This window comes from Triturus cristatus, chromosome 4_1 (assembly GCF_964204655.1).
Source record: "Triturus cristatus chromosome 4_1, aTriCri1.1, whole genome shotgun sequence".
Taxonomy (NCBI): Eukaryota; Metazoa; Chordata; class Amphibia; order Caudata; family Salamandridae; genus Triturus; species Triturus cristatus.
The window spans coordinates 1,222,762,027-1,222,778,261 of record NC_140585.1 but is presented as its reverse complement, the minus strand read 5'-3'; the positions used below and the strand labels follow the sequence as shown (position 1 = coordinate 1,222,778,261).

The 16,235-nt window shown below is 46.6% G+C and overlaps 1 protein-coding gene across 2 annotated transcripts in view; it reads left to right on the top strand.

Annotated features, from left to right (window-relative positions):
• Positions 1 to 16,235, top strand: part of MARS1 (methionyl-tRNA synthetase 1) — a 253,255-nt gene that overhangs the window by 168,466 nt on the left and 68,554 nt on the right. For both annotated transcript variants that reach the window (XM_085654605.1, XM_085654606.1), the window contains exon 16: positions 6,805 to 6,936. In XM_085654605.1, coding sequence (XP_085510731.1) covers positions 6,805 to 6,936 — 132 coding nt within the window. The remainder of the gene's footprint in view (positions 1 to 6,804; positions 6,937 to 16,235) is intronic.

Genomic DNA, 16,235 nt, shown 5'->3' with positions numbered 1-16,235 from the left:
ATTTGTGTGTGCAAAAATTGTTTATACCATGTATTTCTTTCCTACATTTTTATAAATAAATATGTAGGATACAAATTAAATTAATACTCAGGTATTTAAAAATAATACCAGAGTATCAACCCACTCAAAGAAGTAAAAATGTAAAAACGTAGTAATAGGAAAGTGTTTTTATTATTTTTTGAAGTATGACAGGAGTGCTATATAATTGTCATGTGCTTCCGTGAAACTGGATGTGCTCCTGAGCTCTGCGCCACTGGATTCAAGCTAGCCTGGCTGATGAGGGGTGATACCCCAAAACAGGTCCAGGATTCTTGTTTGCGGTCCAGGGAGGACCTCGCTCGGCAGTTCGGTCTGGAATGTTCCCATGAGGATCAGGGTCAAGACTGATTTGCATATGGATGGGTCCAAATTGAGGTGGCGTGGTGAGCACAGAAACGATGGTTTAAACCCACATCTTTGTGAGTGGGGGTGAGTGTTTGCTTTCTTAAGCATTTCGTCAATCATTTGTTGTTTTTGCTCCGGAGCTCGGATTGAGCTCTCCTCTCAGCGCACATTCCCATTTCCGGCTTCCTGGCTTGAGTTTGCCATGTACATGGCAAATCAACAAAAAGAAAGTTGTTTTTATTTATTTTCAGTTGCTGGATTGCGTGCACTTGTCCTCAAATCTGTTGTGGACCTTCATGTTGTATAGAGTTGGATACTGCTGCCATCAAGTGGCTGTGATTATGGCATATGGTAATTGCTGGATTTGTGTGTTAAAAACTTACGATGTAGTGACTTTTTTGTTTGACCGATTTTTTTTTTGAGGAGGGGTCTAATGGAGGAAGGTTTTCAGCTCTGGTCGGAATGAACCGAGTTCCATGGAATTTTTGAGTGCCCTTCTAGTTACGTCACTTGCACAGGTGGTGCAAATTATATCTTCTAAAGATGTTTTTGGAGGTAAAGGGGTCTGAATGGGATCCTGGTGGACTGCTTGTGATGATCATGTTGAGGAAATCTTTTTCTGAGAGGGTGTTAAAGTACCTAGTGCTGGAAAATTACTTTTATCTCTTTCTGCGGTGGTAGGATCATGTGTTGAGGATGTTATTGCTATTTTCCTTAAGGTAAATGCATTTGCTCTGAGAGATGTTATTCAGGGACAGGGCCCCAGTAGTTTGGTCTTTGTCAGTATTCTGCAGATCATTTAGATTGTGGGGCCAGTGTTAGCTTTGTGGAAGCTTCCTTCACAGTATTTAATCCAGTCATTGTACCTTTTGGATTTAGGGTAAGAGTTGTGGCCACCTCAAGGCAGGCCTCTATGTACACCAAAACTACTTCCAGCACTAACAGGATAGAGTCCTCAATGTTTGTCCTATCGTAGGAACTTATCCCAGATAAGGTGCTAACATCTCACACTGTTCCACTGTAGAAATGTCAGAGCACACTTCATAGACTGGCGAAGATTCAAATCCACATCTTCAATAGTTTGCAGAGGACACATGGGTGTAGGGTGAGGAGGAAATCTTCCACTTTCAAGGTGGCAGTGCCTAGAAACTTTGGTTGAACAATTAACATATCTACCAAAATTCCAAAGTTTCAACAGCCATATTTTGGATCAGTAAGTGGGACAGGCTTCCACTTCTCACTGAATATATGAAGCAAACAAAAGTGATCCTGAATGCCCCCAAAACAAATCTGGGAGGCACATGGCACACACCAAAAAGGTTTCCTGTTAGTGTTTTCTGTGAGAGTATAGCTGCTACCGATTGCTACTAGAAACAAAGAATACCAGGTTATTGTGCAGTGGGTTTTCAGGAAGTCGCTGTATTATACTGACTATTCACTCAAGAACAGGCTGTGGTTCGAAGTGCCTGGTACTAACGTTCAGAAAGGAATGTACAGATCATATAAAACATACCATGGAACAATTTAAAATAACAGCAGAATGGCACACACTAAATCAATACTGTGCTATTAAAACTTGTAATGAAGAAATGATGACTGTTCTTTCATTTTAGTCCGATTATGTGATCTTTAGTTAATTCTAAAAAGCAAATCTTGCTCAAGAATCAATGGCCATCTTTATTGTATCTTCTTTGTGTTTGTCCTAAAATCAAAAGTCCCCCCCCCATCAAACTTCTTAGGCCAATCTTCCGGAAATAGAACATCAGCACAAATTCAGATGCTGTAAAATTATATGATCTAAGTAGTGATCTAAGTCTTGCTGGAAGATTGGCAATATTTATTCAACTTCTATGTAAACCTATGTTCAAGGCGTGTGTGACTGTAGATGCACATGTTGTGGATACTCGTGCCATCTAGTGTTGAGCCCAGATGTGTGCAAGTTGTTATTCTTCTCAAAAGTCTTTAGTCATGAGTTGCTGTGACGTCTCCTCTTGGTAATAATGCTCCTGTTCATTGACATCCATAGTTGGATTATTTTCTTTCCGCTGTCTGATTTGGACGTGTGCTCTAGGTTGACACAGTCGCGGTGCTCTTTTTACTTCACACGGTTCCTTCCCTCCATCGGTATTGTACTTACATCGCAGGCCGGCATCTGATTACTACGACCGATCAATTGAGCGAGGTCTGGGTCGATTGCAGCCCCTCTTGTGCCTTACCCTTCGGGCCTTCCCTCGTCCCTCTGTCGCTTCTCTACACAATGCCTTTATGGTGATGGAACAGATTCCATTTCGTTATAGTCCTCGCTGCTACGTGAAATACCCTTGGACCGATCTCCATCAAGTCTGCAATGTGTGCTGGTCACTGGGACACAACGAAGCCACTTGCAACACCTGTCGTTCTTTTCTCTCCAAAAAGACTCTTTACAACTGTTGTGCTTGTTGACTTGAGATGTCACATGGGGCGTAGAGAACACTCCAGACCTTTTCGGTCCCGTGATTGTGTGGGGGTATACCACCCACAACCGTTGGCTTCTGATGAAGAGACCTTCTCCCCTGGAGAAAGTTCTGGTTGTGACATGGAGATCTAAGACCTTCCACCAGCTCAGCAGTTTGAGTTTGGCAAATGCTCCCCCTTGACACCGCACTCGTACCGAGCAGCTTGAAGCCAAAGGGCATTCAACCACTCGAACACCAGAGACAGGCATTTGGACCGCCACTGCCTTCAGGCCATGGTCGACACAGACAAATCGCTTGGGATGCCCCGCCCAGTCTGGCTCTTTGCTGAAGAAGCCTTCGAGACTGACTGCTTCGGCACCGGCCACCCCAACACCGGCACCAACCAGAACCTCAGCGCTAAAAAACGGCAGGAACCCTAGGAGTCGGAGACTTAAGCGTCAACCAGCAAGTCTGATACCGGTGCAGTCGGACACTTTTCCTTAAGATGCAAAAGTAACTCCACTCGAAGCAGAAACACCTCAGAATCGACCCCCACACGTGCCACATCCGTGGTCGTCCTTCCGCCCTGCTTCTCTACCCTCGAAACATCCACTGTCCTTCAAGAAGGCCTTGGACATTCCGATTTCAGCAAAACAACGCTAGAAAGCCGATAAGGCCACCAGCCCTTCACCCTGTGCACCACCATTACCGCGCCCTGTTCCTCATCCTCACCCTTCACCATCCCCACTTGCTTCTCCAGGAGACCCCTTTGACATCACACCTCAGGGTTCTCCACACTCTGACACGGGTATGAGTGTGGGGGGGGGGGGGGGGATTGATGACACATTTGACACTCCTCCATAGGGTGACCCATGAGACTCTTATGATGTAGATTCACTAGGACACACCGATACAGACCTTTACCCTGTCCACTCCTCCCCTAGATGATTCCACATCCTTTCAGGAACTCTTTGGTAGGCCTGCCTCCTTTCATAATGTGGAACTCCTCACTGAACTCTTGAAGGAGGACTTCCTCTTCAAAACCCTCTCCTCCACTCACCGCTCCACTCAGCACCTCCCCATACTCAAGGGCATGTTGAGTCAAACCCCTGACATCTTTAAAGATCCACTTCGGGCTAGTGTCCTAACAACTAGGGTGGTTAAGAAAAATAAAGGCTCCCCTTTTGACCCCATCTACATTTGCAGTCAGCTCCCAGCCAACTATCTGGTTATCACCACTACCCGTAAGCGAGCCAACTCCCAGGCGAGGCGGGATGCTCTGCCACCAGATAAGGAAAGCAAAAGCATATCGTTAGCAGGGAAACGGTTGGCTGTGCAATTGGCCAACCATTGGCGCATTGCTAATTCTGTCGGCCTTCTTGCAAGATATGATCGTGCTCACTGGGACGAAATGGAGGCGCTTATTCGATACCTTCCTGAGAAGCATAGAAAATAGGAGATGGTTTTTGAGCACAAGCTGATTTCCAACACCTCTATTCGCTGTGCCTTAGATGCAGCCGACACGGCTGCCAGAGGAGTAAATTCTAGCATTCTGCTATGCAGACATGTTTGGATCCATATCTCTTGCTTTTAACTGGAAGTTCAGCAGAACCTGCTGAACATGCCCTTTGAAGGTGGACCAAGCTTTAGAAAAAATAAAAAAGGATACAGAGACAGCCAAAGCAATAGGGGCACTGCAAACACCAGCTCCCCCATAGCTCCTTTTGCCGCACTCCTTACTGTGGAAACTCAAAGACCACCTCCCCTGAAACCTCTGTCCTATCAGCGCAACCATGGCCAGCAGTCCCCTCCCAGTGGTTATTTTAGAGGGTGATGTAGGTACAATAATTCAAGAGGAAAGGGTAGCTGTCCAAAAGAAGCTGCACCCGCCACCAAACCCTGACTCGCCTCTTTCCCCCCCCCCCAACCACACAACACCTGTTGGGGGAACCTACAAGACTTCTTTCCCATATGGCAAAACCATCACCTCAGACCAATAGGTGTTGAACATTATCAAACGTGGTTATTGTCTTGGGCTCACTGCCATGCCTTCCACCATACCACCTTGCACACACAGACACTCAACGAAACATCAACGTCAAAGTCCTCCTCCTCAAAGGGGCTATAGAACACTCCCTCGCCACCAGCGAGGGAGGGGGGTGTCCTCACTGTACTTCCTAATACCCCAAAAATACATGTCCCTCAGCCCTATTAGAACTCAGTCCCCTAAACAAATACATCCTCTCAGAGCATTTTCACATGGTAACCCTTCAGGATGTCATTCCTCTGCTCCAGACTTTATGGCCTTGCTCGACCTAAAGGATGACTATTTCCACACACCAATATATCCTGCTTATCACCAGTATCTCAGATTTTTGTTCATCTACTCTGTTGTTAGATTGTTTTGTCGCATGGCGGGTGAGGATGGAATGTGAAACGATATAAAGACATGCCCATGCTTAAGAGGAAGAAGAGAAGATAAGACACTGCAACGGCTGCAGGCGTCCGGGGAGGAGGGTAGGCACATATGAATCTACAGCAATGCATGCGACAAACAGATGCTTACACGGTAAGTAACCTTTTCCTTTTGAGGCATGTGTGGCATGAGATATACATGCTGTGCATAGACTGTAAATCAGTCCTCCCAAAAAGTGATTGCTAGCCCGTGGGTGTTTCAGCAAATTGAAAAAGTGTACCAAGAACTGCCAGGCCAACATTAGCTTGTTGGCGGGCTAGGACATCCACAAAGTAATGTTTTGTGAAAGAGTATGATGTGGGATAGGTAGCTGATTTCCATATATCCCCTCTTGGGTTGTTCCTTAGGAAGGTCATTGAGCCCCCTTTCATCCGAGTAGTGTGTTCTCTAGGAAGAGTAGATAGATTCCTCTTGGCTTTAGCATGGCGTGTCTGGATACATTCAACTATCCATCTGTCAATGCCTGAATTAGCTAGAGCCTTCCGTTTGTGGAGTTCACCGAAAGCCACAAAAAGTTGTTGTGTCTCTCTAAATGGTTTGGTTCTATCAATGTAGAACATGAGTGCTCGTTTTACATCCAAAGTATGGAGATTATACATTAAAGATGGATAATTTAGACTTTAGGACTGGTCCAGCTGTGTAATCTTTGAAAGGCAGGGTTGAATAAAATCCAGAAAGACTGTAACTAAAATTCTGATGGGCCAGTTACTCTATTTGTTTTTCACCGCAGAAGATCGTTGCCTCCGCTAAAGCAAAATAAAATATTTCTCTCAAGGAAGTTCAGAAGCAATCCTGGATAGGTTTTTGTGGACAATTTGGAAGACATCACTTGGACTAGAGTATTTTATTCCTGCGTTTAGCTTCCACTGTGCCCTCTTATTGCAGGAAGTGGCAGTCTCTGCTGCATACAGTGTAAAGCTTGAAACACAGTTGTGGTTGATGTTTCACTCTGCCTTGAAGACAGAAAATACTGAGCTAGGATTTCATAATAATTTCTTTAGGTATATGAAGTGAGAAATCACAGAGCTTGAAGTAGAAAGAGAAGCATGACAAGACCGTGAAACAGAAATCAGTCCTCTCTGTGTAGAGAAACAGAAGATCCCAAGGTGGGGATGCTTGGCGTGGGCTGTGATGGCAATGCATAGTTGATGCGCATGTTTGTTACTGACACTTTGGTTCAAGTATAACTAATTTGTTCAAGAAGCAGATCTGAATAGGAGTAAAGCGATCAAAATGTTGTTTAGAATTGTGATGGAGAGACTGTTCAGTGCTTCAATACCCACTGGTTCACTTCACAATACAGTCATATGTGTGCAACTCTTGGTCTGATTACTACATCTCAGATCCCCAGGATATTTGGAGTCGATTTATTTACATTTGCCCCTTTTAATGTAAGGACCAGTTTTGAGGAGCAACAGTATTTTCTGTGCACATCTTGTAACTGTCAGTAAAATAACAGTTCTGTTTAATGTCCAGATCATATTAAATAATTGATCTCGTTTCACTCAGAGCCGGCATGTTCGTCCACAAGTTTTTTGAAGGCTGTGTGCCAGCAATGGAGCTGAATTCAGATGACAAGATGTTACTGGCTCAAGTCACACAGGAGCTGCGGCAGTATAACCAGCTGCTGGAAAAAGTCCGGTGAGTTTTGTGAATGAGGTACTGTAGAGCAATGAGTTTAAAACAGAAGCCACATTATTCGAATGATGGAATGTTGATGGAAACACAGAGGTTCTTCAACTTCACAAGTGCACTAAACTAGTATGTGGAATATATGCCTCACCCAGGCTATTACTACATGTTTGTAGGATCCATGTACAGGGCAGGAAAAGCAAAGCATTATATGGAATCTCACGTTTGTGTCCCTGGTGGGGTGGGTGTGTGGTATGTGGTGTCTCCATAGTTCATGATGCATGGTTACTGATGATATAGGATGTCTGTAGTGTTTTGACAGTTTGGGGTCGGTAAGCGAAAGCATCTACTGGAATCTCCTGGCAAGGAATATATTATCCCATATCTTATTTTTACTAATGAAACTTGCTGTGCCAGCGGCTCTGTTGATCATGTTTACTTATGTGGTGTTTCTGTATGTCTGCGTGTGTATGTTTATGTATCGTGTATTTGCATTATTGTCAATTACACAGTGAGGATTCATTTTCTGCATCATAAACAATTGGTATTCTTAAAAATTTGCAAGTGGCGGGCCTCGAGGGGTCCTGTTGGTGGGACCAGCTTGGTATTTCATGATAGGTTGATGCCTGGAGATTGGATCATGTCCGCTCCTTTCAGGACTTCCGATCTGAATTCTAACTACATAAATAACAATTATTTCGGTACCTACAGCTCCGGCACGCCTTAGCCAATTATCACAATGGCTTTGAGAATGTTCTGGAGTATAATCCACTGGAAGAGTGGATACTTATGGGTGTCCTGGAGAAAGGGGGGGATCTCACAAATTTACAGAACCTTTTTTGTACACTCCCCGAACCTGCTGGGCTGCTTGAGAACACACTGGGAGGAATGGGTGAAAACACTGGATATGTTGGACTGGCAGGATGCCTTTATGGTGCCTGAGCGTTGGCAAACTCCTCTTGGCAGTGGCTTATCCAGTTCAAATATCTTCACCAAGTATACCTCACACCTCTCTGGCTCTAGAGGGCCCAGAAGTCTCCCTCCCTTATGTGTCTAAGGTGCCTTGCGCCTAGGGAAGACTTATTCAATACAGTGCGGGCTTGCCCTCTTGTACAATTGTACTGGTCAGGAATATTCTTGATCCTGTCCAGGTTGGTGGGATTCCATGTGGAGGCCAGTCCTAAAATCACTTTGTTGGGTATTCTGAAAGATTTGGGGAACCTCGTGGGATAGGATGCTGGTGGGACTGGGCTTGTTGCTGGCTAAGAGGAACATAGCCTAACACTGATCCTTCTTCAGCATCTTGCCCTTGCTGGTAATGAAGTATGGCATGGACGGATGCGCGAAACTGTCTATATGTACTGCATGCGGTTGTCCATGCAAATATAACAAGGTCTGGCACTAATGGTGAGCTTTTTACAGTTAGGAGCGAGCAGGAGAACCCAAGTAGTCGAAGGTGTAGAGTATAGTACACTTCTGAGATTGACTGGGTGGGTGGGTTGTTGTGTGACACCTTGTTTACGATGTGTTTTGTTTTCGGAGAACCATTTTTGTTGCATTGGAAATCAATAAAAGGTTTCTTTTTTTTGATAATCAAGTTTATTGGTTTTTAAAGAACAACATACATTGGCAGCGAAATCAAGCACATTATTTGGATAAAATACATTTGAAAGAGAGACGACTGAGACTTACAAAGCACTCTGTGGGATGAATAAAAACAATTGCATATGTTTTTTTTATTTTTATTTATTTTTTATTTATTAGCATTTTATCAGGTCTTACAATGACCAGAACAATTTAACAACATACAGATTGCAAATAAACAATGTCGCCTTTGAAATAACATATGTCGTTTTACAAGTCGAAGCAGCTTGATTCATTTGTAGATATTCAACCAGGTATTTCCAATAGTCTCTTGGTTTGGATCCAATGGGCAGCTCCTCCTCATATTTTTGTAGGGTATCTTTACAATAGGCCATGTCTTTTAAGCCAGTGCTTGGTTTTTGGGGCTTCTCTACTGCCCCAGCACAGTGAGACTCTGCGTTTGGCTAGAAGTAAGGCTATTATGCAAAATTTACGCTTAGTAGCTCGCACATCACGTATGAGTCCCAGCAGACATGTATGTATCGTGCACTCAATAGTAACACCCACAATTTCACCCAGAGTCTTGACCACTTGTACCCAATACACAGTGATTGCTTCACAATACCAGGCAAGATGTATGAAATTGGCCTCTTCTGCACAACACTGTTGACACCAAGTCTCTGAACGGAGCCCATATTTACAAAGTCTGTCGGGAGTGTAATATGTTTGATGTAGGTATTTATAGTGCAAAATGCGCAGATTGCCATTCGGTGTGAGCATGCCAGTTAGGGTGCAGCAAGTTTTCCATTCAGCCTCTGTGAGATGGTTGTCAAGTATAGTATTCCATCGCATTAAAGCTTTGTGCGTAGTGTCATCTATGTCCTCCTGTAGTGTAAGGTATAGTTTCATTACCAAATGTGTGTTACAAGGTTCAGTGATAAGCCGCTGTAGCGTGGTTAATTGCGGCGGCTCAGCAGGACAGGAGGAATATAATTTCTTGATGGCACTCTGTAATCTATAATATGTGAATTTAAAGAGTAATGTCTGATTACTAATATATGTTAGTTCTTAAGGTTCTATAAAGGAGACATTTTTGAACAGATCCCCCATTTTATCAATACCCACTTGTTTTAGTAGACCTATTCCCACATCCTCGCAAGTTACTGATAGTTCTGGATGATGATGTAGGGTCATCGCAGGTGCATAGAGTGGCAATTTACGAGCCAATCTACCCATCTTATGCCATGCTGCATTAGTGGCGTCAATGGTATTGATGTCTCGGGAGTGTAGCGGGGGTCGGTTGTGAGTTATAATGGCATTCAGCGGAGTTGGATGTGCTGCTCCTTCTTCTATTGCCACATAAGTTTGGTATGGGACATAGTGATACCAGTAATGCGCAAAATCTGTGACCTTGAAACCGCCTCTGGAGTAGGGCAGTACAAGGGAGCGCATCTCAATTCGGGCTTGCTTACCCGCCCATATCAGACTTGTTACCATAGCGTTTAGACTCTTAAACACAGCTGCTGGAGATATGATAGGGATGTTATTGAAGAGGTATAGAAACTTAGGAAGAATGATCAATCAATCAATCAGCTTCATTTCGATATAATGAATATCTTAAAAAGCAGTACATAGACTAATGAGCAATAAAAAGATAAAAGGGGCCGATACATAGAAAAAATAAGCATACATTTCATACTACAGGTGGCCCCAATAAATTAGATAAAAACAGTTAAAAATACAGATTAAACAAGGTACAAAAGCCTGATTGATCTAATACGCCAAGCCCATCCTAAGAACTTTGCTAAGCCACAAGCAAAGAGGGGCCGTGGGTTATTTTTCAATATGCGTAGGGCCTCCTTATAATGTCTAGTTCCCAGTTCTCTGCAGAGTGGCTTTAACCATCTGCTGCGGGGATCTACATAAGCCGGACATTCAAACAACATGTGAGGAACAGACTCTGTTTTATTTTCACAAAAAGGGCAGGAGGAAGTTGTTTGGGCCGGAGCCTTCCACCTAGAGGTCAGTTCTCCAACAGGAAGTAGACCTACCCTGAATTGGAAATATAGAGCCCTGTCCCTGCGGTTTGTGATAGTATCCAAATATGGTTCACAGTGAGACACATCCTTTACCAAGAGGAAATCCAAGGTAGTCCTGCACAAATTGGCATTACTACTTCTACCATCGGCTACCCATCTCCAATATATCTTCTTTAGGACAGATTTTGGGGGGGCAGTTTTATTGTTCCAAGCGTCGCCTAGGCCAAGATTGCCGAGAAGGCGCTTGACTTCCCTCAACCAACAAATCTTTGGCCAGCCTGGCAGGGCCAATACATCAGTTAAGCCTTCCGCGTAGCTTGACATTTCTGGAACTCTCCAGATTCGCGCCCATAGAAGGAGAGGGCGGAGCCTGGCCTGATCACTAATTGCCAGAGTACCCATATCTAAGAGCAGTGGGAGGGTTGGGGGTACTATAGGGGAGCCCCATTAGGTCTTTGTGGAATTTGTTTTCTGAGCGGGATAACTGATCCACATTGTGTACCCCCCAGAGTTCAGCTCCATAAAGTGCTGCACTAACACCCCTAGCCCTGTAGATGTCTAATATAGGGGCAATGGGTTTGATGGTTGAGGCACGTTGTTCCTTAAGAAGGGCACCCACCACCCTCTTGTGGGTCAGCAGCATCTTTTGGTGGTGACATTTCCAACTCATAGAGTCACAGAGGCGAATACCAAGGTAGTCGAACTCCGTGACCCTCTCGAGGGGAACAGAGTCTAAGGTCGGTGGTTTAGCTAACTTTTTCGGGGGGTTAAGAACCAGGTACTTAGTTTTCCCTGTGTTAATAACTAACCCCCTTGCATCTCAAAAAGATTTAAAGCTAGTTAAGAGACTCTGCAGGCCTACCGGAGATTTAGAGATCAGGAGGGTATCATCTGCAAATAGGAGTGTAGGTATTCTTCTGCCAGCCAGGGATGGTGCATCTGCAGGATGTTGCAGCAGGTGCTCCACCACTCCATTAACATACAATGAGAACAGAGTGGGGGCTAGGACACATCCCTGACGTACCCCTCTATGTACAGGTATGCGTGCTGTTTTTTTGTCCCCGATTACCCCACCTGATCTGTGCAAAATTGTCAGCATGTAATTTAATTAACATGTTTAATAGGTATGATGGGATGCCTAATTCCTCGAGCACACTCCAGAGTTGGGTGCGTGGGACCAGGTCAAAGGCAGTCCGCAGGTCTATAAAAGCGAGATACAGACTGCCTTTGCCCAGTACAACCACCTTCCAATACAGCATCATAAGCCGGAAAAATTGCTCTATCGTCCCCATACCCGATCTAAAGCCGGCCTGGAAGTCAGAGAGAATGCCCTTTTCCTCGACCCACTGCAGTACTCTGCCCAAAACCACCTTTCCCGCCACCTTCTGTGAAGAGTCTAAGAGGCTTATGGGGCGATAATTGGCAGGGTCGTTTCGACTCCCATTTTTTAAAGATCGGAACGACCTCAGCACCCTTCCATGAGGCCGGGAGGGTTGCCCCATCAAAACTAGCATTCAATAGGGCAGCAATAAGTTTTCCCCACTCCTCCGGATTAATGCGTAGCAAGTCCCCTGGTATGCCATCCGGACCTGCAGCTTTATTGGGGACAAGGCATTTGATCGCTCCTACCACTTCCTTGACTGTAAACAGGAGCTCATCATTAAACTCACAGGGTACTAAGGGATGCTGTTCTAACAAACTTACCCCCCTATCCGGGAGCATTGTGTAGAGCTGGGAAAAGTGGACAAAACACGCATCCTCCGGTATGTTGCATGATAGCATTGTGTCCACGGGTTTGTCCCTATCTCTTAGTAGGTCCCAAAAACCCTTCGGATCTTTCCTTAAGCTTGCAGCCTTCAGTTCATACCAAAACTGGTTCTCCCATTCTACCTATGCTCTAGATCTAGCCCTCCTGTAATTGCCCCTAGCAGCGCTTATCAGGGCTCCATTCTTGGATTTCACTGCCTTTATTAACTCCCCTTTGGCGTCGCGACAAGCAGGTGAAAACCTCCTAGCAGTGCCCTTCATAGCGCCTCTTTTATGAGCCCTTCTTCCCACATTGTGGACCAAGAACAGTTCACCTAGTGCGTTCATAGTTTGGGCAAACAGTGTGGGTACCTCCTGCGCACTTATTGGGGGGGAATCTAATCGGGGGATGACATTAACCATTATGGATTTTACCTCCGAGATCTTTCCCTCATTGCCAACAATGTTCTTCCATTTCAGGCGCCTACCATCGTTGGAGGGACACACTTCATGTGTTGTTCTCCACACGTGGGGAATTGGGGTAGGGAGCCTCCCGTCCACAAAGGGGTCAGAGACAGAAGATTGTGGTCACTGTCGATGGCACTGTCGATGGACGGCAAGACCACCATATCTAACATGTAAGCCCACAAACGATAGTTCAGCAGAATGTAGTCAATCCGTGAGGAATGCCCTACTCTGTTGAACGTATGGGCCCCCAATTGATCTGAATTCGATCTGCCATTAGCTGCTCTTAGGTCATACTCCAAACAAAGGGCATTAAAGTCAATGGCACTTTGGGTCCATCTTCTAATTGGCATAATCTGTAGCGGTGGAATACCTCTCCTTGCATCGTCGTCTCTGGTGCCTAGCACATCGTCCGCAGTAAGGGGTTCGAATGTGCAGTTGAAGTCGCCCGCTAGCATGACGAGGGAATCGGCGCTACAATTTCTGAGTTCCTCATCGATGCCAGTTGAGGACAGGGTGGACAAGCCGCTCTGTGTGCCTCTGACATATATATTAAAGATTTCAAGCACTCTCCCTCCGCGTAGCCCTCTCACTGTTATCCTCTGGAGGTCAGGGGACTTAGTAGCTATGCATTTAACGGAGTACCGCAGGGAGATGCTTACCCAAATTAGTAACCCTCCCGAGGGGCGCCCCTTCCCTCCAATTGGTTGTATGGCAGGTACAAAGTAGGTGGTATAACCCATCTTATGTAGAGGTTCTAGGCACCAGGTTTCCTGGAACAAGCAGATCCCAAACGGTTCTATAAATACATTCCAGTCTGGTATGCGTAAGTTTCGTGCAAGGCCCGCTATGTTCCAGCTGGCTACCTTCAAGGGCACACTGCCAGCCTCTCCCTGCCCCATTGCTGACTCACTTACGAGAGGGGCATTAGCAACGGCAGTGGCCATCTCGATAATAGGCAACGCCACAGCATCCGGGATTAAAATGTCCCCTTCAACTGATTCCCTGCTAGGCAGTAATGGCGCGAGTGCTTCGGACGAAGCCACCGGTGAATGCCCCCTAGGGATATTTGGTGGAAAAAGGGTACTAGTGGGCAACCCTACCAACTCCTCTCCAGATATTAAACTGCTAGCTAATCGCTCCCCGGGGTCCGTGTTGTGGATCTCCTGCATTGGACAAATTACATGTCAATAGCCTTGCCAGAAACGACCATGCGGCTGACAAGGAGTATTACCAAGTAGGCTAAATTGGGAAAGGCTTCCACGAATCTGTCTGCCATCCCAATCTTCCCACATAAGGGTTCCAGATGGCCTCACTGACAAATTAGGGGGATTAAAATAGCTAAGGTCGTGGATGCCAATTGTGCCCCCACTGCCTGTTGGGCTATGCTCCCTCACAGGTCCACTGCATACAAAACTAACAACCCTTGGATCCTCAAAGTTTACTATAATGCAATCCCCACTTATAGTTTTTTGCTTAGTACCAATCCAGCCAACTCTCCTTACGTGGATAATCCGTCCCTCCCAAAATTTGGGCAAGGGTCTGTTTTCTTTAAGCCAAAATAGAGTCTTATTGTACAATTCAGCAAATGTCTCACGCTCACCCGGGCTAAGCACGGGCACCCTAGTCAGTACGACTATGTAGGGCTGACAGTCAGGGGAGAGATTAACATTGTGGACCCTCCCACCCTTAAGACCCTCACCTGTCTGCTGTGCATAGGTCTTTACAGGATTGGCTGATTTAGAAGTTAAAGTCTCAGATGTACAAGGGGCTACTGGGATGGCGGCTGAGACAGTAAAGTTTACTTTGTCATGGGTGCCAGGAGCTGTGGCGCATGCCGACCTTTTCCTATGGTGTTAATAGCGGCCTTGGGGGGCTTTGATTTCTCTACAGGCTTTAATGCTGGTAGTCCAGGTTTCCTCGCTATCCCTGCAGCCATAACGGTAGAATGTAAATTACCATCAGTCACCTCAGGTACAGCTGGCTTAATGCCTGCTGTAGTAGCTATATCTTGTTGGACTATGGGGGTCTCCCTGCTGTCAATTCCCCCCCCCCCCAGCCCATCCTCCCTAATTCTTAAATGCAATTTAATAAATGATTTTAGGGAGAAAAAATTATCTAGAGTTGTCTGCTCTATTTTGTCCACCCGCTCTGATAGCCCCCTGATTTTATCTAACACCGGGAGGAGTAAGGATTTCATCATTTTCTCCATGTTTTCTATTAGGAGAGACTCTGGGGGCGAGGACGCTGCAAGGCCACCAGACTGTTCTTCACAGACACTAGCCACTGGCCCTCCAGGTGTGCCCTCCCCCTTCTCTCCCTGTAGCGGGCCGAGATCCCGCCCTACTGCCTTACGTAAACCACCCGTCCTGACGCCAACCCACCTAGGTCTCTTATGGTCTTTGACCAGTCTGCCTTTCCGTGGGGTAGGCACTCTTTTCCTTTTGGTTGGGACTGAGTGTATTTCTGCCTGGACCACAAGGGCCGAAGGTGGGGGCAACATCGAGTGAGTAAGAGGATTAGCCAAAGGCAACGGGGAAATAGTTGCCTCGTTTGCCATTAGATCAGGGGCCATATTGTTATCAGCATGGAATACCGCAGCTGTCAATATTTCTAACCCATCTATACTAGCTCTTAAGGCGGCCACACGAGGGTGGTCCAGGGGGGAAGGGGCGGGGGCAGATGGGTTCAATGATCGCTCTGGGGAGGGGACCAAAGCTATCGGGCCCAACGATGATCGTCTATGGTCAGGTGGACCTCGAGATAGCCGTCTCTCAGCCATGGCGATTTCTTTGTCAATGACATTGGCCACACGGGTAATAAACTTGTCCATAGTGCCAACCATACCGCCTCCATCCCCCTCCCCTCCCCCCCCCCCCCCGCCTTTCCTCAGGCTTTTGCCTGAGCGAGTTGACATCGCTACAACAAGTCCAGCCCAAAAATACAGACAAACAAAACCCCTAGCAGTAACCTAGTACAGCTAGGGGGAACTAGTTATATGGGCTACCTGATGGCAAAAGTCACGATTTTCGGGGGGGGGGGGGGGGGGGGGGCCAGCCTAGCCTCGGACGGCCACAGACGGCCCGCCCTTTGCCCGGGCTTAGCCCGGTGCAGCCCGCGCGCGTCCCGCTCCCCCGAGGGAGCCGCTATCTTTTAAGCGCCTCCGGGCGCCTCAGGGCGCATTGGCGGCGTCAGCAGCCGCAGGGGAGCCTGGGGGCTGTAGTCTCCCCCCGCTCTCGGCCGCAAGGTGCAGTGGCGGCGGCGGGGGAGACAAACAGCAAGAGGAGGCCCAGAAACAGCGACAGCAACGCTGGAATGGCGTGGCAGCAGGAGATTCCCCCAGCAGGTGAGCAGATTTCCAAGGTTTTTAGATTTCCCGCTCCCCCGAGGGAGCCGCGATCTTTTTAGCCCCTCCGGGCACGTTGGCGGCGTCAGCGGCCGCGGGGGAGCCTGGGGGCTGTAGTCTCCCCCCGC